General features: G+C 40.0%; 1 protein-coding gene across 1 annotated transcript; it reads right to left on the reverse strand.

Annotated features, from left to right (window-relative positions):
- Positions 1 to 1,821: 1,821 nt before the first annotated feature.
- Positions 1,822 to 27,861, reverse strand: dpydb (dihydropyrimidine dehydrogenase b). The gene is made up of 25 exons (XM_074689609.1): positions 27,802 to 27,861; positions 27,605 to 27,694; positions 19,119 to 19,229; positions 18,913 to 18,995; positions 18,297 to 18,384; positions 17,971 to 18,132; positions 14,902 to 15,098; positions 14,677 to 14,758; positions 14,481 to 14,568; positions 14,100 to 14,207; positions 11,957 to 12,126; positions 11,656 to 11,866; positions 11,332 to 11,516; positions 9,198 to 9,413; positions 8,854 to 9,018; positions 6,848 to 6,916; positions 6,614 to 6,697; positions 6,249 to 6,369; positions 6,010 to 6,129; positions 4,341 to 4,483; positions 4,120 to 4,174; positions 3,789 to 3,910; positions 3,439 to 3,588; positions 3,292 to 3,354; positions 1,822 to 2,022 (listed from the first exon to the last, which is right to left on the reverse strand). Exons 2-25 carry the CDS (start codon positions 27,629 to 27,631, stop codon positions 1,888 to 1,890), a joined length of 2,955 nt encoding a protein of 984 aa, XP_074545710.1. The 5' UTR covers positions 27,632 to 27,694; positions 27,802 to 27,861; the 3' UTR covers positions 1,822 to 1,887.
- Positions 27,862 to 27,952: the final 91 nt, after the last annotated feature.

A 27,952-nucleotide genomic window follows, 5' to 3' on the forward strand; every position in this document is an offset into this window, starting at 1 on the left:
CGTTGAGGATTTTGTTAACAGCTTATCAGCAGCACATTGGAATGCTTGGAGATATTTCATGGATTCATTGCTAAGAAATAATAATCAATAAAGATGACATAAATACATGACTACTCATCTCTAACTCAGTTTTCAGAAAGTATTGCCATATATATATATATATATATATATATATATATATATATATATATATATATATATATATATATATATATATATATATATATATATATATATATATATATATATATAGAGAGAGAGAGAGAGAGAGAGAGAGAGAGATTGTCTGCAAACTTGATGGTGGTGTTACTTGGGTGTGCAGAGGTGAACAGATTACAAACAGGTTACTTTGGTTTTCTTGATTGCTGCTGTGACTTCAGTTTCGTTGTACTTGTTACAATGACAATAAAGTTCTATTCTATTCTAGTAGAGAGCACTCAGGCTGCATGGTATAAAAAACAACAAAACATGACTCTGTAGTGGAAATCACTGCATGGGCTCCTAATTACGTCTTTGTTGCATTGTGGCATCCAAAGAGGAAATGATTTAACAGTCAATCTGTCTATCAATGTATCAGCTATTTGAAAAGTTATTCTTCTTTTTCCAGAACTGTGAGACACTTTCAAACAGGTCAGCGCAACATATCACAGTTTATTTGATTCATAGACCAATTAAACATACAATCACTCTTCATCAAAACATTATGTGCACATTTAATTAAAATAAACAGTGTATGGTTCACATCAAACATCAAACATCAAATTTTAATCCTGGGAGGACAATGAGGCGAATCTAAGGTGTCAATTTCTGTCCCATTTATATAAAAAATCATTCACACGTTTATTTCTACAATACTGTGCTTGAACCATGACCTTTAGGAGCTGGTATCAAAAACCCTGTTTCCACCAAGCAGTCCTGTATGAATCAGTACAGTTTGGTACTGGTCGGATCAGTTAAGCCTGATCCTGTTTGGGTTTCCATTCCTGATGGGCAGCGTGTCAACTGGATGCTGATAGCTGCATCAGCTACATGAAAGCCTGACAGCATAGCAGCGCGACACAGACCCCGCTAATAAATCCAGCAGCAGTGTTTCTAGCCCCACCTTCTGGGGTTGGATCAGTATGTCTGGCACTCCAACAGAGGGGTTCCAAAAAGTGGGACAGTACAGGTTGGTAAATAGGAGACCTGTCCCAGTTTTAGTCAAAGGAAAAGCCACAAAGTGTGTGCTGTACAGGGATGAACAAAACTAAACCGCTTGGTGGAAATGGGGCTAAACTGTTCAAGTGTGTTCTGTGTGTTTCTGAATCTAAACGTGTACGTCCTTTTCACACGGCACGCTTAGTCAGGTTAGCTAGACATCAGCTGCTGCCATCAGTGTGTGTATTAAAGGGTCAAATCTGACATGTAGAGTAAGAAACTGAGTGGCTGGAAACGAAAACAGTCAGAAGTTCAGCCAATTTTCATTTCACCGAAATAAATCATTTATATTTCCTCGTCCTCTCTGCAAAGTAGATAAACATGCTGGTTGTACTTTTTAATGATTTTCTTAAGTGTTCAAAAACATTTTGTAGATGTCATAAAAGTGAGGGAGATACTTCTTTTCTTTCTTTTATGAACTCAAATCTAAAGTCTGATCTTCAAATATGGGGTTATTACACTTCCCTTCCCTTTCATTCAGTAGACTGGACTAACAGGCACACCTCTTTTAGGCTTATAAGGTGTTGTTCTGGTAACCATTTTGATGCAGTCTATGATTGGACAGACACTGAGGCACAGGGTGCAGCCCGTGCAGCTGTCGGTCACGATGGGAAGGTGGGTTTCTGGATGGAACTCTATAGCCTGGAACGACAGGAAGCAGGCTCAGTTATTACTGCTCTTCAACAGGTTTTAAGATTGTAGAAGAGACAAAAAGGAAATGTCCTTGTAAAGAAAAAACAGACATACCTGATATCCAGAGTCATTGCAGGTCATGTAACATTTACCACAGTTAATACACATCTCTTCATCGATCAGAGCCTGGACCTGGGACACACAGGAGGGTTATTTTAACGGTCAACTGTGACTTATTTCATGTTTATGTCACCTTTGATGTGAACAAAATACAGATTTATTACTCTATTTATTAAATCTTTTTGTTCATAAGACTGTTAAGAATGTCCCCTCCTGAAAAGGACCAAACACAACTGGTAATAAGTTCAAGTAATAAGTTAGTGCACTAAAAATGTCCTTATCAGATGCTGTATCCTGCTGACCAGAGAAGTGAAGTTTAAAATCAAGACTGTTAACAGTTTGGGATAAAATTACTGTTTAATTTTTTGTTTCTTTTCCTTAATTTTTAGGGCATTCATCTCTGTTGTACTACAGATGATTAGAATCAGATTCAGAAGTACTTTATTAATCCCTGAGGGAAAATTGCTTGTTAGAGCCATATTGAAGAAAAGAAAAAGCTAAATTTACTAGATTGATCTCATGAATCTACAAGAAGACATTCATAAATGTATGATAACTACGTCGTAACTTCATGACAATAAACTCGTTATCTGAGTCTTTAGCTATTAGAAGATCACATAAATGCAGTGTAAAAATGTGAGATTGCATATGTGTAAAATGATTTTGAGGACACTGCACCTCTCCTGGGTGAAGATATTTCTTCAAAATCGGGCTCTGCGCAGAGGTTTTGCAAGTTTCTCAATGCAGAGGACACGTGTTTAAAAACTCACCTCTCCCTGGCTCTCAGTCTAACTTGCTGTGATTGCAAAGACTATGTGATGTCACTATGTAAAAGCAAAGTTCCAATGGTGACTTATTGATAAGGGGCAGACTAATCTGTGAATATCTTTCCAATTTTACCCAAGTTCTTAACAAAGCCCTGATTTCTTAGCTAACCTGAACAAAGTATAACTTCACGAGATGCTCCATGGTGCTCATTTTTGCACAGGAGGCTGCTGCTCTTCTGATAGCCTAAAGCTACACAGTATAACAACATTTCAATTCTCGTAAATAACAGCTTTATTCTTGTAAATTTATGACCTGAATCTCTTTAATTCATGACTTTATTTCTGTAAATAATGACCTATTTTAGAAGATTTTTGACTCTAATCTTGTAAATTTATGACTTTTATCTTGTGAATTTATAACTTCTTTCTCGTAAATGTATGACTTAACTTTAATAAATCCTTATTATTTTTTGCTTTATCGAGCCCTAATCCTTGGTCGTACTGTTTAAATGTATTTTACAATTTCAAATTCAAGAGTAAAATGTCCACAATATGTGAGAGGACAAAAAGGTACCTGCTCCGTGTTGTTAAGTTCCTGGTACGCTCCAATGTAGCGTAGCGCTCGTGCAATGACATCCTGTAATACAAACATACCCATCATCAAACAAACATACACACACATGCTTAGCACCAATTGAGAAAGGGGTTGTTTGTGTCTTACCTTGACAGCAGGAACAGGTTTTTTGGGCAAGCCATCCCGGCTCATGGTGCTTTCAACCTGATCAGTTTGATCAGTGTCTCTGAGCTGTTTCTTGTATTCTGCTACAGCCTCTGTCTTCTCAAGGAGGTATGGACCAAAGCTAGGGAGGCTCTACACACAAACACACACACACAGACACACACACATTGATAGAAAAAAACAGAAATTAAAAACTGCTCGTTAAACCCTCATACTCCAACAAGTACAGATTCCTCTGACAGCAAACCCAAATGTTTTCACTCTTCCTTGAGTACAAAGTAGTGTTTTTTGGTCACTTTCGCTCTAATTATGTAGGTAATTGTATATCATACCTTTCCAACCAGTTCTTCAATTCTGGGAACAGGTTTTCCCTTCTGATGTTTCTCTGTCGGAGGAGACTGACCGTCCCAGTCCTTCAGTTCCAGACTCTTCAGGTATAACAAGGCCTTCAGACCTGAACACAAACATCATCTCAGTGGTGCTATCAAACAGTTTTAAAATCTTGAAGCACTTCAGTCTGGACTCATCTCAGTATGTTGTTAGTTTCTGAGAGTTAAGAGCATTACAAGAGCCCCGTTATAAAAAGCTACGCTGCAGTATGAGAAGTATGCTTTCATTTGGATGACTCAGAAAAGGAAATGAAGCAGACACTCGGGTACATACCCACACAGTAATCCTCGATCACTGTGAAGTCCTGATTCTGTACCGCACTGCACACCTTTGGAGGACAACCACAGACAAAAAAAAAATTATACTCCATCATACTCCAACACCAAAGGGAAGGGATTCTGTTGAATATATTAAATTGTTGAGCTAAAAAAATCTACCGTTTTTATTAAAAAAATACACTCATTTAAAAATTGGACAGGCAATCTAATAACCACCTGTAATACTGAGGCACCAGCGTGAAGAAACTGCAGTCCGGTCTCAGCTGAGTCTATTCCTCCTGTGGCCAGGATTGGGAAACCAGGAATGGCTCTGCCGATGGCAGATACAGCTCTGAGAGCAATCGGTCTGATGGCGTTACCTGAAGACATTTTCACAGCATGTTTCTTTCATGACATAAATTCATTTTCAAGAATAACATAGCATCCTCTGACATTACAAAAAAAAATTATCTAAAGTCTAACCCTTAAACCTTCCAGGTAGGAGCTGGTTTCAGTGTGGAGATCTGTGGTCTTATTTACAAAACTGGTGGGATACTGTTGATATAACCAGAACTCTGAAAGCAGTATGCACCCATAATGAAACTGATTCTTTGAAGTATACTCACAGACTTTGCAAGTGCTTTCATTTTATCACCATTTTTTTTTTTTTTTAAAAAGTCAAACTTGGTGTGGAAAGTATCAGACCAGTTTTGTGGGTTCACAACATTTATAAGTGAGAACCCAAAACTCTAAGGGCTCTAATTTCGTAGACCAGGCGCAAGCGCAGGCATACCTGTTCCTTTGTCAAGTACAAAATGAAGAGACAGTTATCCATTCAGAATACTTTTGATCCACCTGCACTCCTGGTTTGTCATCGCCAAATAGCAGAACCTTTGGTGATATACTGTATACTCTCCTGGTGTCTCCACCTCATCCTCCTTACAATAATGTACTCCATCTTTTTAGATCATGTTAAAAATAAAGACTAAAACAGAGAAATATGGGAAATCACGGGTAAATCCTGAGTGACATACATTTATTTTGTCTCTTTTTTCGTCTTTTCTCTCCCTCTTTTCTTTGAATTAAATGAAATGAGAGAACCAGATATATACTCAGTATCAGATGTTAAGGCTGTTTATTGTTTAATTGTAAGATGTGCATCAAACTTCCAGCTGCCGTCAGGTTAACTTTCCATTATGACAAACGGCTTTAATCTGACATCAGATGTGACGGGACAGTTAATATAGATATAAATGTATATGTTGGTTCAGACGGTTACATTAAATAGTGATTGCTGTGATTGTTTATTGCATTAAAATGTGCCTGACACTCTGGAAACCTGCCTCTGAGGCTTTGTTGACATGAACACACATGTGTACCTGTCACCAAATTACAGCTGTGGAGGGTGCGCTCCGCTTTGCACCGAGAATAGACCAGGTTGGAGCTGGCGAGCTTTCAGCACACGAAACTGTCATTGCGCCAACATGAATCTGCTGACACCTCAGTCACACCCATCTCTGCGCAGACGGTCTACCAAATTGTCAAATTGGCAGCGCACGGCGCCAGGCTTGCGCCCCCTGCACTTCGCCAGGAAACTAGAGCCCTAAGATCTAATAATGAGGTCATCAATAAAATGCTGTGTTAAATGTTGACATTTTTGTGATGTATCCCATGTAAGGGTTTGCGTTTCTGTAGAGTTTTACACAGGGTCTGCCTGGTTTTTGTCAGTACGTGTATCCATGCATTGCTTTTCAATGAAAATGTGGAAAAATAAGTTCACACATCATAACTGGAGCAACGTAACCAATTGAAGTTTTTTTTGTTATTAGAAGTGTAATGGTTCTTCAACAAACAAATGTACTGGTAACTTAAGAGGGATTGTTTGTATATCTATGTGTGTCCTTACCAGAAACGCCTCCATATGTGGTGCGTTTTCCTTTTCCCACGCTGGGCCATGGTGAGCCATCAGCCTTCAGTCCCATCATACCTGAGACTGTGTTGGTGGCTGTTACTCCATCTGCTCCCCCTAAAAAACAACTCAACAATTATGGCAACCCAGGCAAGTGCCACACATCTAAAATAAAAGTAAAACATTTGTAATTATTAAAGTCAATAGTGTAAAAAAAATGAAAGAGATACAGTTACCTTCATGAGCAGCCTTGGCGATGTCAACAATATTGGTAACATTTGGTGTCAGTTTAGCGAAGAATGGGATGGTAATGGCTGCACGCACCCAGCGACAAATGTTACGCACCAACACCGGGTCCTGATGATTGAGACATGAGAAAAACAGCAACAAGTCGAGACATGAAGGATTTTACAATTTACAGATGTTATGCCGGGCTGTAGCCTCTGACACACAGTATGTATGTAGTATAATTTCCCTGTGTTTGTATATGTGTGTGTGTGTGTGTTTGTGTGTGTGTGTGTGTGTGTGTGTGTGTGTGTGTGTGTGTGTGTGTGTGTGTGTGTGTGTGTGTGTGTGTGTGTGTGTGTGTGTGTGTGTCTACCTGTCCACAGGCCAGACCCATGCCTCTTTCTCCCATCCCGTGAGGACAGGACAGATTCAGCTCCAAAGCGTCTGCTCCTGATTTCTGAACACACACATGACTTTAATTCATCACTTCTTCTAACTACACAGATGTAACCTGAACATATGATGATAACACAACCATTAAACCGTGTAAATGCTGTTAACTGTGAAGATGAAAATGATGAAGATCCTGAGATGTGGTTTCACTCACTTCTGCCATCTTGGCGAGCTCTGTCCAGTCTTCTTTGTTGTAGCTGCACATTATACTTGAGATCACCACCTGAGGAAGACACAGGGAAAGGTTTGTTTCCAAAAATTTGACTCAAATTAACTTGTCATTTACTCAGTTCAGCAAACTTAATAAATTCAGACACTGACTTGCCAAAAAACTGTGTATTCCTTTGATGGAGTCCCCCTCTCACATGTACTTCACAGCAAGAGAAAGTTCATACTTCGATAATTAAAACTCCAGCAAGCATAATGACATTTACAAATTTAACACAATGGTGACATCATAACAACAACTGACGTGAACAGTCACACATTTAACACAAACAAACTTGAAGTAAAAACAAATCAAGTGTCATTCCTCCCACACATATCTGATCATCCTGACCTCAGGCTATTTGCCAGGGGTCAGCCAAGGGGCAAGTCACTAATAAGGGTTTGGATCCACCATGAACGTTTTTGTGCTGGCAGCATCTTTTTCTACAGAAAACCTGTGCTGTTAGCATCTTAAACACTCGATATGGGACATAAACTTCAAGGGGCTTTTCAACCAATGGGTCCAGCAACTTTTAGATCCTGGTAAAACATCCCCAGTGACTACTTTGCTTCTGTGGCCCATTGTTTTTTTGCATATCAACAGTGAGCCGAAGACCCGGGTAAATTATTAAAATCAGGCCAGTGATGAATTGAGAAAAAATGAAGGTAAATTTAAAACACAGCCAGACCACTAGAGGGCAGTAAGACAACAACAAAGGCCAGCAAAAAGTGAGACTTTACAAGTGGACAGACTGGCTTCTTACATTTAGCCTGTTAGCATCAAGCAACAACCTGCGGTCTGAGAATATGAGACAATGCAGAAGTGCTAAAATCTGCTGTTTTTGGAGTGTTCGCTTGAGTCTGGCTCCAGAAGTAGCGGAAGTCACATACACACCAAGCCAGAAAAAGCCGTATTCAAAGCAGAAATTAACCTATTTACAGCCTGGTTCAAAAAAAGTCTCCTGTCTGAGTCGCTAATTTTACTACCAGCACCGACTGTACGGGGAGTGAATTTTTTTCTAACGCGGCTGTTCAGAGGATATTAAGATCACGAGCTCCCCCAAAACAGCCAGCGCCCTATGGCTGTAGGGGAAGCCCTTGCCACTACCAATATGGCCGCTATAGCCAATGTGCTTCATTTTCTGTTTCAGAAACAGACAGGTGACGTCGGCGAGACTACGTCCATGTTTTATACAGTCTATGGTTAGTATGGAGGTTATACAGCATCTGCTGTTTTTGATCATACAGAAGATAAATGAACAGAAAGGAAGATTGTCCTGGTGCAGGCTCTGTTTTACAGCAAAAGAAAAAAAGTCAAAACAAAATTAATTAAAACAAATAGGAAAGAATTATGGGTGAATAATTTTACGAGCTGGTTTTCTTTTTCGGTGTTCCATTTGATTCACAGTACAGTTGTGTTTACATTGACTACCAAGGTAAGAAAGGTCTCATTTTATACCGTGTCTCTTTTGTCTGAGTCAGTTCAACATGGAAACAATTACATGAGTGGGAGGCTCCACCATGGCCAGAAGTAAATAGCTGTGCTTACAAACTCACACTGGGGGACTATTTAGACAAAGAATTGGTTACAACAAGCCTTAAAACAGGCCATCCTCCTCTGATAATTGGAGGTAGCCTTAAATTGAGACTGAAACCACCCACTGTGGGGCCAGCCAAATCTAAAACCAGCTAGCACTGGTGAGAAGCTCTCTGATATTTCCAGCATGAAAACACTGTGGAAGCCACAGAGTGGAGAAAAAAATTTAGGTTTTTTATTTATGCATGCAGTCTTTGAGATGATGATAGGAAACTGTCATGGATATGTTATAAAATATCTTTGAGGCTGTAGACAGATCTGCATCTTGTTTTGCAGCCTGAACACTCTGCCTTCTTTAAATCATGCTTCAAACAGGTTTTTGTTCTTGAAAAGATACTCAACGTGTAACAACTTACATTATGAGGAAAGTCCTTCTTTAGCTCTGCGACAGACTGACACCAGTACGCTGCCGTCTTCTCACTGATGAGCTCAATGTTGAGGAAGGAGCCCTGACCTGGTCCAAACACGTTACCCGAGGTGGTTCCACGCACAATACGGGGGGACACGTTGGTCACCAGGTCCTGCAGAGACAGATTGGTATAAAGGGACATTTTTGGCTATAAAAAACTGAGAGCTTTTTAACATAACCTGATTCTGTTTTTAGCGTTTACCAAATTGAACTGTGGCTCCACTGAACTCAGAAGCACCTTTTTGGTAATGTTTGTTTGTTACAAACTCTCATAAACTGTGTGAACCGTACCTTATCTAATCCAAATGTCTTTGTCAGAGCAAAGCCCCAGCCTTGCTCGAAAGCTCTTCTGATCATGGCGGTACTGGTGGTGGGGGGAGCAGAGGCCAGGCCAAACGGGTTGGGAAACTTGATCCCACAGACCTCGACGCTGATATCCACCTGGTCTATAGCGCTGTAGAACAACGGCAGCTTAGGAACCTGGTCCACTTTCTGTCCATGCAGGGACTACAAGAAGAAGACAGGCAAGTTAATAATTTAAACTAAACCAGTTTTTGATTTACTTTTTAAAGTTTGGCTTCAGTTTCATCTATGGTAATTTATTTTTCAAACATTTTTTTCACTCATTTATTTTAAGCGTTATGGTACATTAAGATAAAATTCTGCACAGCTCAAACTCAAAGGACAGCATTCTTAGAACATCTTTAAAACCACGTTTACTCCAAAAGGTGTTTTTTTGACCAACAGATCCTGAAACTTTTAGTTTCTGATTAATTATTCCCAGGAACTAGATAGTTCCTGTGGCCAACTGTTTGTATGCGTTTCTGCTAGAGAAAGACCAACACGTTTTAAATTGATTTCTTTGCGGCGGTAGATTACAAAAACAAAGGCAAATGCTAATGATATGACTCAGAATGCTGAAAATCCATCCATCCCTAGTTCCCACCAAGGGCCAAAACCCCAGGTAGACTAAAGCCATGTTTCCACCAAGCAGTCCGGTTCAGTTCAGTACGGTTTGGGACGGTTTGGTACAGTTAAGTCTGATACCGTTTGCGTTTCCACAGCAAACTGTGCCCTCTTGTGGTAGGCGGCGTGTAAGCCGAATGCCGGAAGCTGCAGCTGTTAAACAATAGCGCGACGCCCTAACAGCTTACCCCACTATTAAATCCAACAAAGAGGAAAAATGCGACACAGAAAACAAAGAGCATAGATGGAAGACATGCAGCATTTCGTCTTTTCTGTGATTGGCATGTAACTCTCTGTTACAAAGTGCAATCAAGCTTCATTTCAGAGAAGTCTGTGTGCCGCCAGGAGAAATGCAGCCGCTGTCAGGGTAAGTGACGATTCTTTTAGACCAATCAACAGTCTGCAGTGTGTTGCTCCACCTTCCGAGAGCGGATCGGTTCAGTCTGACACCCATACGGAAGAGTCCCAAAAAAGTAGGATGGCTCGTCTCGGTTTTTTAGGGGTCTGTCCAAGGATGAGTCAGTGGAAACGCCACAAAAAAGTGCGCCGTACCGAGACGAACCGAACCGGTCTACTTGGTGGAAACACAGCTTAAGTGAAGCAGGCCAGTAATTTTTTTTTTTTTTTAAAGGATAATTGTAAAACATTGCCAGACCAGTAGAGTGCAGTAAGACGATGATGAACACCATTAGGCTAAATGGCACCGTAGAAGAAGACAGATCAGCATTGTTGCATTGAAAAACTGCAAGTTAGCCTGGCAGCACGGAAAATTTTCAGCCTGTGCTGTCTTTGATGGTGCTTTATTTCATTGAAGATGGATTTGTTGACATTTAAATAGAGACAAGCTCTTGAGACAAAGCTGTCACAGGTCAAAGCCACTTTCAAAAAACCTAAAACAGCTTCAACCAGCAAAACACCGGACCACAGATAGACTTTTGTCTTGGCTTCACAATGAGCCTGTTGAGCGTCGACTTTGAGTGGGACGCATCCTTCCCAAACAGCTTCAGATCATCATTAAATACTGATCTGATGAGGAGATTATGACGTGTATAGGTCTCTAGTTTACAGGGTCACTCTTTAAACTGTACTTGGAGCTGAAAGAGACACATTCACACTATCAGGCTCAATGAGGACCATTGTTTTGGAGGTACTGAACCAAGACCATTACAGCTGGAAGTCATCTTATTGTGGATGGGGGGGCACTGTGGGTGCTCCACCAATCAGACACCTTCAGCTTGAAGGCCCCACCTTCAAAAGTTCATGGATATCTGGATAGCACTGCCACCCTGGGCAGGCCTGCTTTCAGGGGTAAGTTTATCCCTCAGAACTAAATCTAGACCCCAAGTTCCCACAGTTGAAAAGCACTTTAAGCATCAATCTATCGAACTTACCTGTAAACAAAACAGAATGTTTCTCTGAATTATCTAATGAGCCCAGCTCTGGTTAAATCTGAATGTACCTGTAAGTATCTGTGAATGTGCCAGGAGGCCTGCTTGCCATCGTTCACTGATTCCACTGAGGTGTTTGCCAAACCAGCGATGTCTCCCCCTGCAAACACCCAGGGCTCACTGGTCTGCATGGTGTCTGTGTTCACCTCTGGTGTGCCCCAGCGGTTCAGCTTCAGAGGGGCCATGGCCTCAGTCACTAAGGACAGAAAAAACATTAACTTATGAATTTTTTTCTTAGTTCTATTGATGCTGTTTCTCAAAAACCCAGTTTCTACCAGAGGAAATAAAGACACCCAAAACCAGAGTCTTTTATTGACAGGTTATATGATTGTTACCTTTTGGTTCATTCAGCATGGATCCAAAGGCACTGATAATGTAATCCGCCTTCAGCCTGACCACTTGGTCCTCGTCTTCCAGCCAGTTACCTTCCTCGGTCTGCTCAGTGCGACAGAACTGAAGCCCAGCAACACGACCATTTTTCATAATGACCTCACGAGGTGACAGGAAGGGCAGGAACTCACACTTCTCCTCCTTAGCTAGCTCCATCTGACGAAGAAGAAGTATAAGTTCAGCATTCTCTGCGTGTAAATCTGTCTACTAACTACTAAATGAACTGGGTCCATGCCTCTTCAGTACCTCCTCAGGAACAGCCCTGATGTTTGTGAATCCCTTCCTAAAGCACACAAAGACCCTTTTGGCTCCACAGCGAAGAGCTGAGGTGGCACAGTCGAAGGCCGTGTCACCTGCACCAAGAACGATCACCACCCCCCTGATCTCAGGCAAGGGAGAAAGACACTTACACATACCTGGACACAAGAGAGGAAAGCAGGGGATACGAAAGATATGTACATGCATACGCAGGTCCGACTAAGGTCATAGCTCCATCCTACAGCCACATGGGAGGATCTAGTTTCATCAGCACACAGAAAAGAGAATCAGACTTCTGATGCAGAACACCTCACTCCACTCTGATAGGTGTCCTTTTTTGATATGTGATGGTGCATGCTTATCAAACTAGTTTTGGGTCACCCGACTGGGAAGCTACATTCTAACAATGATGACCAAGCTGGATGCAGCAGTAGCTCTCTGTTTCTTGAATACTATACATGTTAATTACATTACATGGTTTTTGTTGTGTTGGAGCACAAAGACCCTATTTATCATGGCCACCTATTTCCTCTTTTGCTCACGCTAGAGGCCAAGGTGTACCGAGTCCTGCTAAATGCAACCACAGTCCAGTAGCAATGGCATTATCTACATGTGTCGATCAGTCTGTTCTCAGTCTGACTAAGCTGTTTACATGCACCCTAATGGGCCGATCTCCTACTGACTAAGCTCATGGTCTGATTTTTTTTTTCTTAAGTTGCATGTAACTGTACTGAATAGAAGGGCCACCTCTAATGTGATCTCAAGTTTATATTTTTACTGTTAAGTGTTATTTGGCCAAGATGATACGATTGGTTATTTAATTGGAAACAGTGCAACATGTTGATTGATAAAACTGCATTATTTTGATAAATAAAAATCCAAACTAATGCCACCAACACATTTTGGGCAATTGCACAGGTACAAAAAAAACCCTTGAAAAAATAAATAATACCAAAACAGACATCTGGAGGGAAACCCCTCGATCCATTGGGTAATACAACAGATGACTGAGTATTAAAACAGCAAACAGCAAAGGCTGAGTCTCTCAGAGGTAAAGATGAAAAGATGCTCACAAAAGAAAAGTACAACGCCAAAAAACCAAGGCTGGGTGGTCTTTATCGTAAAGTGATACTCCAGGATGGAACAAGTTGGGTCCTATCACAAGGTTCTGGGCAGAAATTACCCCTACAGCAGTGATTTTGTGCAGCAGAAGCCCAGAGCTCTCACACCAAACACCCCCTCCCTGCTCCTCTGCCGGTTTCCTCTGCACATTCTCTTTATTTAGAGAATATTCAGCGCATTACTGTCACACAAAAAACACTGCTGAATAAGGCTCTAGTTCTCATCGTGTCTCTTCATCCTGGCAGACTACCTGCATTTGTTTATATCCAGCACGCCGCGCGCGCAGACTGATACACTAAGCGGCGAGCGCCTCATAGCCAGCTGTGGCTCTGCAGCGAAGGTAGCGCCATTTTACGCCACGATGAGAACTAGAGCCTTATTTAGCGGTGTTTTTGTGTGACAGTAACGCGCTGAAAATTCTCTAAATAAAGAGTGAATGCAGACTGATATCAGATTTTTTCGGTGGGAGTCCATTTATTTGTGTTGTTGGTCAAGTAAAATATGGCCCCGTCTGAGTGCAGAGGAAACCGGCAGAGGAGCAGGGAGGGGGTGTTTGGTGCGAGCGCTCTGGGCTTCTGCTGCACAAAAACACTGCTGACATTACTTCATTTTTAATGACAAACAGACATTACTCTGTACTAGAAATCACTGCATGGGCTCAAATCACAATCACAGACCACTGTCTGTGAACACAGTTTGTCGCTGCATCCAAAAACACAGACATAAATGAGCTTTGACAAGGGGACACCAAATATGCACATGATCCATAAATATCATAAACTCCATCTGGCTCTTTTTAAGACAGACCAAGTGACAGTAAAAAACTATCCTGTGCTCTGACTAATCAAAAAAATGTGGCTGTGTCCTTTTTGGTTTTCAGTAGTTATTTGGATAGTGTTTTGATGTATTTGTATGTTGCTTTTTTGTTGTAATTGTTTTTTTTAATATGTTGTTTATTGCCTAAACTTGAAACAAGTCATTTCTTTGGTTGTTAATGTTTGCATTGCACCTTTCTTGCTGGCTGAGGCCACCATGGGAAGAAAGTCTTTGGAGGTGAAGAAACCCTGATCCATTGTTAGACCCTCAAAGATCTTGGCTCTGTTGGCCTGGGGAAGACCTGTAGACGTACAGGGTGACAAACATTTTATTCTAAAACTATTATGATAAGCATAATTTAAAATAAAGCAGCTTCAACTCCTGCAAAAGAGTTTTAAAAACTCCATGCACATTTACTGGAAGACGTTATGCTTAGCCAGGAGTTTGAGGGACACTTATTAGACATGCTGTATGTTAAACTCTGTAAGAAATTATTTAAAGCACAGGAGGCTCATCTGATAAACATTATTCCACCCAACTTTTAAAAGAAAACAAGGTAAAGTGTTTAACTCACCGATCCCAATGAAGACAGCCTGATATCCCTCCTCTTTCAGGGAGGTCAGGCTCATTCCATCCACACCCAGACCCTTCTCACACACAACCTGAAGTGTCCACAAATAAAAATTAAATAAACCAGGAGAAGACTTCTTGACGTTACAACTAAAAAACATAACCCATATTTTCGAGAACTTCAAAATCTGGGCTCTGACCTTGACTCCTAAGTCCTTCATCAGGTCAATTTCAAACTGGACAACCTCATAGGGAAGACGGAACTGAGGAATTTCTGATGTGCTGCATGAAGAACGACACAGTTTCAAGGTTCAAATTTCAAAAATATAACATGAGTTTTTTTTTTTTGTATATTATTGATGTTGAGAAATAAAAAAGTGTTATTGTCATCACGTGACAATAATGTTATATGATATTTGCATTACCTTAGTCCTCCAATGTACTTCTGTTTCTCAAAAATGGTTACATTATCGTATCCAAGGCGACCCAGGAAGGAGGCACAGCTGATTGATGCTGGACCACAGCCGATCAGAGCTATGGGGACATGGTATGCGTCAGGCATTTCACTGGCTGCTGGGAGCTCAGGATTCCTGACCTGAGGGATGCCCATCTTACTAAATACCTACAGAAAAACACACACACACACCAACACACACACACACACACACACACACACACACACACACACACACACACACACACACACACACACACACACACACACACACACACACACATACAAGCATTTTTGTGTTACATAGATGGAAAAAAGGTGAATTAATTTAGTTTTAAGATAAATTAGTAAATTTTATTAACCCAGGTCAACACTAAGCTTTGTGCTTGAGAAACGTTTATACATGAACCAGTCAAACAATTACAAAACCTACACTTGATTGACAAAACACTTTTACAAAGAACAAGACAAATTCACAGATGGTAGAACACTTTTACAAGTCCTGAAACAAATTTGAGAAGTAAGAATTCTGGTGGAAAGAAGATGTACCAAATGCTGAATGTAAACTGTGAACTGTGGAGGTAAACTCTTTGACCCTCAACACTAAACTATTCATGTCCACAAGAACCCTTTACCAGTGTTACCAGAGAGACAAGGATAAACAAAACAAACAAAAGGATAAACAGACTCCCTCTTAGGGAGACCTGAATAAGTTAATAAGTAAACTATTGCTGTCAAGGCTAAGTAAAAAAAACCCTGAATAATGTTTAAAGGAAGGTTTAAAACTAGTTCATTCATTAGCCCATTCCAAACACCAATGATTATCACATGGACTTAAATGGTCTGAAATACGCACAGTAAATGGTATTTAGTCTTACAGTGTAGTCTGCATCAGTGAATCATGTTACAAAGGGTGAAGAGTTTGAGTTCTACAGTCTAAAGTAATCAAATTAAAAATGTGTTCATTTCAGATTATGGAATACAGCACAATACAGTAAGACAAGATTTAAACAATATGAAACAATATACACCATGGGCTCTAATTTCGTAGACCAGGCGCAAGCACAGGCGCATCTGCCCTGCGCCGGCCTTCGCTACGCGAACAGGGCGTGACCGGCGCACTTTGCAAGTTTCCTGCCATGCCAAGAGAGGCGCAGTCAAGGCGCAGAGAGGCACAGTGGAGCTCAGAGGAGCGTATCCACGCCTCCCTCAGTGCAAATGGCAGAGAGGGAGGAGAAAAGCTGTGAGTGGGTTTAACACAGCCGAGCGCTGTTTTCAACAATCAAATGAGCGCCTCTCCTCGCCTTTAAATGCCCTGCGGCCGAGGCGCAGCGTCTGATTGGTCTGAGTGATCCCCAGCACTGCGGAAACAGTGTGCTGGAAAGACCCAGTAGCGGACACGGTCAGAGCCGCTGTCCCTGCAGCAGGAGAATGGACAGCGGGGCGCATCGGAGGACACGAAGCGTGTCACCGTGTGGGCCAGCTCCATGGACAGATGTAATCTGTTCCTTTGTCATTAATAGGAGTAAAAAATGAAGAGACAGTTACACAGCTGGCTTATCCATACAGAATACTTTTGATCCACCTGCACTCCTGGTTTGTCATCACCAAATAGCAGAACCTTTGGTGATATACTGTATACTCTCCTGGTGTCTCCACCTCATCCTCCTTACAATAATGTACTCCATCTTTTTAGATCACGTTAAAAATAAAGACTAAAACAGAGAAATATGGGAAATCACAGGTAAATCCTGAGTGACATACATTTATTTTGTCTCTTTTTTTCTTCGTCTTTGCTCTCCCTCTTTTCTTTGAATTAAATGAAATGAGAGAAGCCAGATATATACTCAGTATCAGATGTTAAGGCTGTTTATTGTTTAATTGTAAGATGTGCATCAAACTTCCAGCTGCTGTCAGGATAACTTTCCATTATGACAAACGGCTTTAATCTGACATCAGATGTGACGGGACAGTTAATATAGATATAAATGTATATGCTGGTTCAGATGGTTACATTAAATAGTGATTGCTGTGATTGTTTATTGCATTAAAATGTGCCTGACACTCTGGAAACCTGCCTCTGAGGCTTTGTTGACATGTGCGCACATGTGCGCCTGTCACCAAATTACAGCTGCGGAGGTTGCACTCCGCTTTGCGCCGAGAATAGACCAGGTTGGAGCTGGCGAGCTTTCAGCTCACTTTCTGCACTGTTTTTGGCACAAAATTGTCACTGCGGCAACATAAATACGCCGTCAACTCCCCCTGGCGCGCCGTCACAACCATCTCTGCGCAGACGGTCTACCAAATTGTCAAATTGGCAGCGCACGACTGTGCGCCACAAGAAATTAGCACTGCGTGGGGTGCGCCAGGCTTGCGTCCCCTGCGCTGTGCCACGAAATTAGAGCCTCATATGTTATTTCAGTAAAGAAAACATTATTAATTGTATTTGGTTTATTTTATTTTATTTTATTTATTTTTATCTTGGTGTTTCAGCCTTTAGCTCATGCTGTATCTCTCCCCCATTTATCTTTCTTCTGCTCTTCTGTCCTTTTTCTGTCTGACAGTTTGGCTCCAGTGTCCACCATCACTACTAAATTAATCACAGATCTGAAAGCTAAAGAAGTAGCATTTTAAAATAACCTATATTGGCGCTGATAATCTCATTTTAAAGTGTGGATTTCAATCAGATATACATCTAGAAGGGAGACTTTTTCAAGATCAATGAGAAATTCCTCACAAGGACTTAAAATATCTATCTATATGTGGTTCATATTAAGTCTGATTAGAATTTTTTTTTTTTCACTTGTTTAGATTTTGGTTTTTGCAGTATTATTCTAGTTACCTTGAAACACACTTCATTTTTAATGACAGTTGAACATTTATCTCAACTTAAAACAAATCAGTCATCAAGTTTAAAGACAGAACTCACCGGGAATCATTTTAAGTGTTGAAGACTGTCTAATTTTACATTTTTATGATAAGAAAAAACATCTTTTTGGTGTTAAAGTGTGAAGTGTAGGAGCATCTGTGGATGTTTTACCTCTGTAGCAAACTGCTGGAGCCCTCCGATGTTGATAGGTCCCTCCTCTGATGCGTATAAGTTGCAGCCTCCGACACACAGCTCTGATGTGGGACAAACCATCCCACAGGTCAAACCCAGAGGGTTGTCTGAGAGGATTGCCCGCGCTGCCCCGTAGTAGTTCTGTTTGCACACAGTTAGGGATGCACACATGAGCCCCAGCTACACACAAAAGTCTTGATTTATAAATTATGATCATCTAAAAATGTTACTTTAAGTCATGCTTGGAATAACTATTAAAAACTGAGTAAGTGTATACATGATGGTGTGTATTTATTTATCTGTACCTTATTGGAAATGCTTGTAATGAATGACTTGATGTCCAGGTTGGTGGGGCAGCTCTTCTGACAGGGAGCATCTGCACATTTTAAACACCTAAACATAGATTTGGCTTTTATCAAAGGGTTAAACCAAATGTCAAAAGTTGAAAGATAAAGTTTTATTAAAAGATAAGTAAATAAAGTTCCAGACACTTGCAAAGATGACGTGAAAACAACATCAGAAAATGCTAAGTTTTGCCAACAGGATTCACAGCAATGAAAAATGTAACAACAGTCAATGTTATCACACATTTTCAAAGCGACTGTCACTGTGTGTACATGTAGCTCTGTTTTTAGTGTTATTAGCCTGTAGAGTTGTCATGGGAACAGATGTAAAATGTTTTAGTTTGGGATAAAGGGATATCACAGTGTACTCTATGATGTCAGGAATCCTGCAGAAATCACAGGAATTTCTATTTGATTCGACACTAACTTGAACACTGAGAACTAAAGATTTGGTGAGTCATCCATAACACTGCTTACAGATGTAACTTATCATCAAATGACTTCCCTCGCATTCAGAAAAGTAAATAACGAAGGTTTGTCTGGAAGTAATTTCTCATAAAAATGTGTTTACTCTTACCTCAGGGCTTCCCGCAGAGCACCACGTTCACTGAGAGTTGTATGTTTAATGTCATCAAAGTTGTTTTCTAATTTCATGCAAGACTGTAAGACAAGAAGAAGGAAAAGGTTGTCGAGGTGAGGGCCACATTAGATGGATTAAAATGTAGTAAAAGCCGAGTTGTGTATGTTTGATTGTATGTGTGAGAATGAACTTGTATGCTTTACATCGCAGCTCTTCTCCGGGTTTCTCTTCCAGTGTTTCTTCTCTTTCTTCTTGTTTGCTGTGGACATGATCTGAGCGTGAGTCTTCACCCTGGGATTGAGAGCCAGGATGCTCTGTGTGTGATAAGACGGAGAGGGACAACACATTAATAAAACAGCTCAGAGGTGCTAACTCTTACAAGTTATGATCAAAAAGTTATTCCTCAAAACAGGAATCAAGAGTACCATTAAAAAAGTATCAATGATGAAAACCAAGAACAGTTATTCCATCTCTAGAGATCATTTTCTGTCACAGTGAGTTTAAGATATCATTCACCCTGGTCTAGAGATAACAGGTTAAAGATGAACCATCCTCCATTCTCACCATCAGTCTTATAAATTTGCATTTTCGTTGTTTGAATCTATCGTCTGAAATCTAATAAAGGTTTGGATCAGACAGAAACTCTTCTACAGGTGAGTGTACAACACATGGAGAAAAACACAGAAACTCTGGAACATTCTGGGAAGTCTGTTTGTTTGGGGGGTCAGGGTCAAGGTGGTTAGATAATGGTGAGCAGTCGGGTCAATGTACCAAGGTTAGATGACCTGCTGCATAAAAACAGCATTTCAGAAAGTCACTGATTTTCAACGTTTCTTTTTTTTTTCCTCGGTATGAAAAACAACCAAACAAGAAACCCAAACATGCTCCTCAGCTACATTTAAAAATAGAGACAGATTTAAGGACATCACACTCAAAGGTAAAATTCAAAGTTCTGCCTGTCAAATGTTATCGGTTGAAGTTCCAACTCGAGATATACAGTTATTCATAGATTCAAGTTACAGAATCCAAGACTGAACAAGTTACTGGAATACTTTTTCCAACCCAAACTCAAACATCCGGCTATGGATTCATCTCTGCACGTGAAAACTCAAACTCCACCAGGACCACATGTCAGTTATCTGTAGGATGTGCAACCGAACACATGGCTCGTTGCATAAGACCATAAAGTTACTTCAGGACTTAATAACATGTTTCAGCTCCTTTAACCCTTAGGAGGCTCAATGCTGTTGTAAGCAGTCAAAGTAAAAGGACTTATTCTGGACTTTTCTGGACTTTCTGATAAATCAAAGCTCTTTTTTTTCCACTACAGCCCACTCTGGAGCTAAAGAGAGAAACTGAACACCAAACTTCCAGTACTGGCTCAGGATGTCTGTCTAAATGAAATGTTATGCTCAGATTCTTGATTGCCAGAGTGGTCTAGGTTGCGTGCCCCATGAAGCAAGCCCTCAAGCAGGCAGCCTGGCTCAAGTCCAACCTGTGGCACCTTTCCCATGTCACTCCCCACTCTTCCCCTGTCCTTCTCTGTCCACTGTTCTGTCCTCTCGGATTAAAGGCAAAAATCAGCTGAATGAACATTGCCAAAGTCTGTCAGTAAAGACAATAGAGAGACAACGCTCCATGCTTTTATCACATGCAAAGTCATTTAATGGTTCACTTTTCTTTCTGGTTTTCCTCAAAAGAAAACCTCTCAGCTTCAGCCCCTTCAATTTTTTTTTTAGTTTTTAGTTTTTAGTTTAGTTTAGTTTTTATTAGTTTCAGTTTAGTTTTAGTCTATTCTGGTTATATGGGGTAGTTCTCAGGGCAAAATAAAAAAAGGTCAGAAAAATTGTGTAATTCCAACTCAAAACATAATATTTTGAAAAAATGTAGTTATGGAGGACAGATGCATAACCATTAACAGTGAACAATAAAATGTGTGACTCAGTGTCATTCTGAGTGGCTACTGGGTGGATGGCTAAAACAAACAAACAATCAAACAAACAAACAAACAAACACACAAACAAGCACACAAACAAAAAAGAGTGCGTAAATATATTTAATTTATAGTAAATATATAGTAAATATATAGTATTAGGTGGATCAACCAGGAGCAAAATTGAAGGTTTCATCCATAATTTTAATTTATCTGAATTAGTTTTATAAACTCACCATAAAGTATAAATTAGTTCTCATTCCTTTGTAAAGCCTCGTTTTTGTTTTTATTTCAGTTAATGGCCATTTTATTTTTTTATTTACTTTTCTTAACTATATAATAGTGCTGCACGATTTGGGGAAAAGGTGCGATTTGCGATTAGGTGGACAATATTGCGATTGCGATTGTGCTTGCGATTTAATAAAAAAAGTTGTGTCATGATGAGTCTACAGACTTGCTTGGTTATCATGGAGAAAAATCTGAATTGCATGTGCTGACATTGCGATTGCGATTGTGATAATCGTGCAGCCCTACTATATAATAACTTTACTCAAGACCTACCTTTTAGTTTTGTTTTTAACGGAGTATTACTCTATTTTTTAATTCATTTAACAAGTTCTGATTTTAATCTATCTTAAAGTTAAAGTTAAGTGAATCTGTATTTATTTTTCTTCCAATTATTGGTTATTTCTTAGATTTTGAAACCTTAATTTAAACTTTAATGGAACATCTTATGGTATTTTATTACCATATTTATTTATTTTAATTTGGTTGATTTATTTTCTCATCTTGGGTTTTAACATCTTATTTTACCTTCAGTGTTTCCTCATTAAGATCACAGTTCCTCAGTCCATGTACACCTTTTTTTATTTTGTTCTGTTTTATAGATTATTATTACTACTACTATTATTATTATTATTATTATTATTATTATTATTATTAACAATGTCAATGTCCTTTCTTTTTTCATAGGTTCAGCACCCTGTGTCATTCTTAGTTGTGAATGAAATAAATAAAGTTTGTTCTTTGCTAATTGATTGTCACATTCACACACAGGTGGTAGAGGCTGCTACAGCGAGGTATCATTAGTATTGGCTAAACTCATTCAAACACATTCACTGAATAACTTGGTGTTCACTGTCTTTCCTAATCTTTGGTAAAGGACTTCAATGAAGCTTGGTTGGTCATTGACTCCAGGATCACAGAGCATTAATCCACAATCAGTAGTTCATCCTGAAACATAAAACTGGGTACTGATCCTGAACTCAACAGGTCATATTACACTCACTCTTTAAAAACCCCATGTCCTTTGATCAGTTTGTAGTTTTTGCTGCTAATGAATGCTTTTTGTGTTCAGACATGTGAAGGTAGACACGCCATTAGCAGGGGCATAGTTACAAGTATGCAACCACAGGTAGTTGCATGGGGCTCCAAGATTCCCAGGGGCCCCCAAAGCATCTCTTAAAAACTGATTTATGAAGTTCTCTTCAATAGAAAACATTTCTTTTTTCTAAATCTTACTTCACATGCTTCAAAATACATCAAAAGGCTTAATCTTTAATGATCATGGGTACTCCCCCTCCCTTCTTATTCAATGGGCTATTCCATGTTACAACACATCTGAAAATTTGATTCAGGAAGAAAGTGGTAAAAAACACTTTTTTCCCATTTTTTCTTATTTTCAACCAAGTGGGAAATAAAAACAATGTTGCTCTGAGATCTGAGATAAACATATTAGACTTTTAGGATTTTAAGGACTTTATCTAGCCCAGGAAACAGGATCATTTCCCCAAATTAAACTTTTTGAGTTGGTGATAAACATTATTGTATAAAATCTCTTTTTTGGATACATAACTCACTGGACAGGGGGTCAAATAAAAATACATTCACTTTAAACTAATAGTACCAAAAAGTATGGTAACTGTAAATATCACCTCTTTCAGTAGATTTTTTCCAGTTTTATGTTGTGCTTGATATTTACATATTTTTTTCTTTACTAAATTATTTTTTTCAATATTTACCTATTGTGATGTTTTTCACTTCATACTTTCTTGTTTGTTACTGATACTCTGTAAATTCCCCACTGTGGGACAAATCAGCTGTCAATTGACCATAAAAGATTTCAAATCCAGGACAAAGTGGACTAAATTATGTATTCACTTTTTTTCAAAATCAAACTAAAGTACAGAACTTGAGGAAAAGCATTTAGTTGTGTTAAGTTACCATGTACAAGATTAGCACTGTCTCATGCCTTGATTCTCGGACAGTGAGACAGTGGACCCAGGGAAGGCCAGTCTAGCTCTGAGGAAGATGAGTTACAAGGACATGGAGGGCCCCATTGACTGGGTTTGCCTTGGGCCCCCAAACCACTAAATACGCCCCTGGCCATTAACCCACTGTTGAACAGGAACAGAGAACCAGGACTGCGTTTGATGAAATGAGCCTCTCTTCAGGTTGCAATATAAGACGAGTCTAGCTTTAGTTTCCAGCCATGTAAACAGTGGAGTGCATTATCAGCTGCGAGGAGTGACAACTAAGTCCTTGACAGTCTTAGTTAAGTAGGCGAGAGCTTCTCTTGGGACTTTTTACATTTCTGTGGGTTGTTAAGACTTTCATGTTTTGCCAGCTTTTTAAACGATTACTTTCTTTACACCACAGTTATTATTCATCAGCCTCTTCAAACAGGGGTGTTTAAAGATGGTAAATATGGTATAATTTCATTTTACTTTTTGTACTTGATGTGACTGCTCATGCCTATTGTTATGTAAAAAAAAAAAAAAAAAAAAGATCTTTGGGGAGGTGGCCTTATAAGACCTGTTGGTCTTCTCATGCTCCCCTGCACAGTATGTTTTTATTTAAAAAAAAATGTCTGATGTATATTTTCTTGTGCAAATAAATAAATAAATAAATTTTGACTACAAAAACGTTCTGGTTGCCCTAGTTGAAATCCTGCATGACTCTTATTAGTTTTGTTCCATGATGTGCACCATGCGGTCATTATGATTCCTTCTCAGGCTGATCTATCCACCACATGAGGGTATACACTGTTAAAGAAAACAACTTAAAGAACTTAAAGAAACAACTTAAAGAAAAATAATGCATAAAGAACAAATTACCTCAATGTCTGGAAGATCTTTACTCAGCATGATGCCTGCTCTGCGTACGTCGTATAAAAGCTTTGTTTTCTGAAGATCTGTAACAGATTGTCGTTGGATAGAGGTCCGAAACACTGTCCGGGACTGCTCTCAAGCAAAAACAATTCAAATGAGAGTGCACTGTCTTTAACAGGCCCTTTTCTCTGACAGCCTGTTGGATAAGATTCACTCCTCTCTTCCCAACTTATCTGATGAGAAGGAGGAGCGAGTCTCTGAGGTTCAGAGTCCAGTAGAGCTGTGTGGTCGACGGGTGTCTGGGTACATTGCACCTTAGCTCTGGACAAATCAAACAATAACTGAGAGCTGTGGGGTCCAAACTCCAGCTATCAGAGGGGGAGTGGAGTCCTGCAAACATTTTCCCTGTAAACACAAAAATCTGCTTTGACCCTGTCCTGCCTCAGAGACCTTCGTCCGTGTTACTGCTGCTCAGAGGATTCCTACCCCCTCTGCGGAGACGCACCTGCGCTGGGTGACGACTGCGGCGAATACAACTAATTGGGACCAGTCTACGCTCACAAACCACGGTGACAGACGCGTATGGAATTATAGCATTAATATGGAGTATCTGAGGAATAAAACACGAGGGTGTAGGCAGGGGCGTAGTTACAATAAGACAAACATGGGCAGTTGCATAGGGCTCCAAGATTCCCAGGGCCCCCCAAAGCATCTCTTACAAACTGATTTATGAAGTTCTCTTCAATTGAAAGCATTTCTTTTTTCTAAATCTTACTTCACATGCTTCAAAGTACAACAAAAGGGCTTAATCTTTAATGATGGTTTTGGGTACTCCCCCTCCCTTCTTATTCAATGGGCTATTCCATGTTACAACACATCTGAAAATTTGATTCAGGAAGAAAGTGGTAAAAAAACACTGTTTTCCACTATTTTCTTCTTATTTTCAACCAAGTCAGAAATAAAAACAATGTTGCTCTGAGATCTGACATAAACATATAAATCTTTTAGGATTTTAAGGACTTTATCTAGCCCAGGAAACAGGATCATTTTCTCAAAATCAAACTTTTTGAGTTGGTGATAAACATTATTGTTCAAAATCTCTTTTTTGGATACATAACTCACTGTACAGGGGGTCAAATAAAAATACATTCACTTTAAAATAATAGTACCAAAAGTATGATAACTGTAAATATCACCTCTTTCAGTAGATTTTTTTTTAAGTTTTATGTTGTGCTTGATATTAACATATTTCTTCTTTACTAAATGATTTTTTTTCAATATTTACCAATTGTAATGTTTTTCACTTCATACTGTCTTGTTTGTTACTGTTACTCTGTAAATTCCCAACTGTGGGACAAATAAGCTGTCAATGGACCATAAAAGATTTCAAATCCAGGACAAAGTGGACTAAATTATGTTTTCACTTTTTCAAAATCAAACTTAAGTACAGAACTTGAGGAAATGTATTTAATTGTGTTAAGTTACCATGTACAAGATTAGCACTGTCTCATGCCTTGATTCTGGGAAAGAGACAGTGGACCCAGGGAAGGCCAGTCTAGCTCTGAGGAAGATGAGTTACAAGGACACGGAGGGCCCCATTGTATTGTATGTTGTATCCGCCGCAGTCATCACCCAGCACAGGTGCATCTCCATGGAAGGGGTAGGAATCCTGGCGGGTGTAGCTACCTTGGCACAACACCTGTACATCAGCTCCACACTTCATTAGTCTTTATTGCTGTGAGGTCAGTGGCTGACGACTGTCTGAGATTTTGAACCCTTTGACCTTCAGCTCTGGCTAACCTCTTCCTCCTCTTCTCTGGTGTTACATTTCTTTAGACTTTAAGTCTCCAGTTTGCCATCCCTTATCTTCCCCGTCTCCTTGTTCCCTTCCTCTTTCTCTTCTCTCTGACTTGTCTTAGGTCCCCAGTTAAAGAGTAAGAAGACACACATTGGTCTATGAAATAAGTTGAAACTGATGAAATTAACAATGAATCAAAATTTACCAAAAGTTAACTTTTGAAAATCAGACTTTGTTTATGAATTTTGGTTCAACAGAATCATATTAAAACACAAACTTAAATTTGCCTGGACAAAAATAATTGAACTCTTAACCTGATGTTTCGTTGCACCATCTTTGCAGCTAATGAGGTAACCTCTGTAACTCACAGTAAGACTTCTGCACCTGTCCACAGGTACTTTTGTCGACTCCTCGTGTGTCTCAACTTTGAAGGGTACCTCCTCCAGACTGAAGAGATTTAGATCAGAGCTTAAAGAGGGCCACTTTAGAACAGTCAAATGTTTTGTTATCAGCCATTCATAGATGTCTTTAGCTGCACTTTGGGTCATAATCCTGTTGGAGGAATGGTGACCAAGTCTCCTGACCCTGGTGCTAGTGTCCTCTACCATCTGATAAACCAGTCTGACTGCCAGCCTAAGTCTCCAGTTGTCACCGACTGTGCAAGAAGAGGAGTGGTTCCAAAGTGACTGAAGCTCGACAGCAGCAGGTTGCTCAGATCAATCAGCAGGTGAAGACCAAGAGGCGGTCCTTCCAAATCCATGATTTCTGGAATATTACCTCCTGACAGCACCACAAAATCATTCAAATCCTAAAAGAAGACCGGTCGTCCACAAAAAACAAACTCAAAAAGGACAGGATAAAGCAGAGATTCTCAGCAAGCAGTCACTTCAACACTGCAGCTGAAATTGTCCACCAGTCCAGGGCTTACCAGGGTAAAGATGTGTCTGGTCAAACAGCGTCTCAGTGTTACACTTGCTCTACAGAAACCAAACCTCAGATTAGCAGAAAAGATCTCTGACGAACCTTCACTGAGGAATCATTGTGTTCATTGTCAAACTGGGAAAGACTGAACCCAAAGTGTGTGAAGAAGTCGGTAAAAGATGGAGAAGGAATGTAATACTGCAGCCACACTAAAAAAGCCTTCCAACTCTGAGCAATAAGGGTTACATCATTTCTGGAAAATAAATCAAGCCGTCATAAATTGTCCTGTATTTTTGATTGTCAGCGTACTTTGACCTTTGATTTCACCTCTAATCTTGTCTCCTCAGCTTGTCATCATTTCTCCCCTGCGGAAATGTCAGGGAGGTTGTCTCCAGTCCCATGGACCTTAGGGACAGATGGTAAGACTAGTGAACTCTGTTCAGCCTCGTCTATAAAGTTGTTTAGTTTCAGAGAGAATTTAAATTGTTTCATAAAGTGATCTGTGCTCTCTGAGCCCAAATCCTGTGACCCAATAGGTCCGACCTGCAGGGGAAGCCCAGACTGTCACGTCTGCATCAGGGCCCTGTCAAGCTGCTGAGAGTGGCTCTCTCACTCATCTTTACTATTCCTCTGAATTTCTACTGAACTCTCCTTGAGTTGAACGTCTTACTAAAAATTATGTGCTGCAACCTTTTTACCTTTTTCTCTTCTCTCTTTCTCCTCAGGCTTATCCTTAACTCATCCCTATGGCGTTGTCTATCTCGTGCTTTTCCTCTGAGCCTATAGCGTGACTTTTACCTTGTTGTGTGTAATCTGCAGGTCTATTTACCAAAATGATTGATGAGATGATAAAAATCTTAGGGGCTGCTTTAGACTTTGTTTATGATTCAACCAAAAGACATTTTGTGCAAATGCTACAGACCAGACCTTTATTTTAACTTGTTTACTACACATCGTTGATGTACAGCATGGAGGCAGCGGTGGCAAGAAGGGCGACAGCAGAGGCCACGGCAATACCTGAACAACACAGAAGAGACTCTTTTTTAAATCATGCAACAAAAACATGATCCACTTCACATTGTGTAGGAATGTAATGATTTTAACACAGAAGGGATAATCTTTACCAAGGAAATGGTTCCTGGCCGACTGTGGGGCTTCAGCGGTTTCTACTGGTGCTGGTTCTGCAAACACACAATTTAAGACAGTTTCATCATCAATAAAATCAAACCTCAAACCTGGCTTCAAGAGAAGCAACAGGTCACACAATCAAAGAAT

Source organism: Halichoeres trimaculatus, unplaced genomic scaffold (genome assembly GCF_033239565.1).
Source record: "Halichoeres trimaculatus isolate MK-OKI-2021-1 unplaced genomic scaffold, fHalTri1.1 fHalTri1_scaffold_15, whole genome shotgun sequence".
Lineage (NCBI taxonomy): Eukaryota > Metazoa > Chordata > Actinopteri > Labriformes > Labridae > Halichoeres > Halichoeres trimaculatus.

Excerpts from the sequence above, each read along its gene's own strand:
- dpydb (XM_074689609.1), bottom strand. The coding sequence starts at position 27,631 with ATGTGTAGTAAACAAGTTAAAATAAAG. Across the intron at positions 19,230-27,604 it reads GTAAACAAGTTAAAATAAAG|AGCATCCTGGCTCTCAATCC; the intron begins GTCTGGTCTGTA and ends TATCACACACAG. Across the intron at positions 14,759-14,901 it reads AAGTACATTGGAGGACTAAG|CACATCAGAAATTCCTCAGT; the intron begins GTAATGCAAATA and ends TTCTTCATGCAG.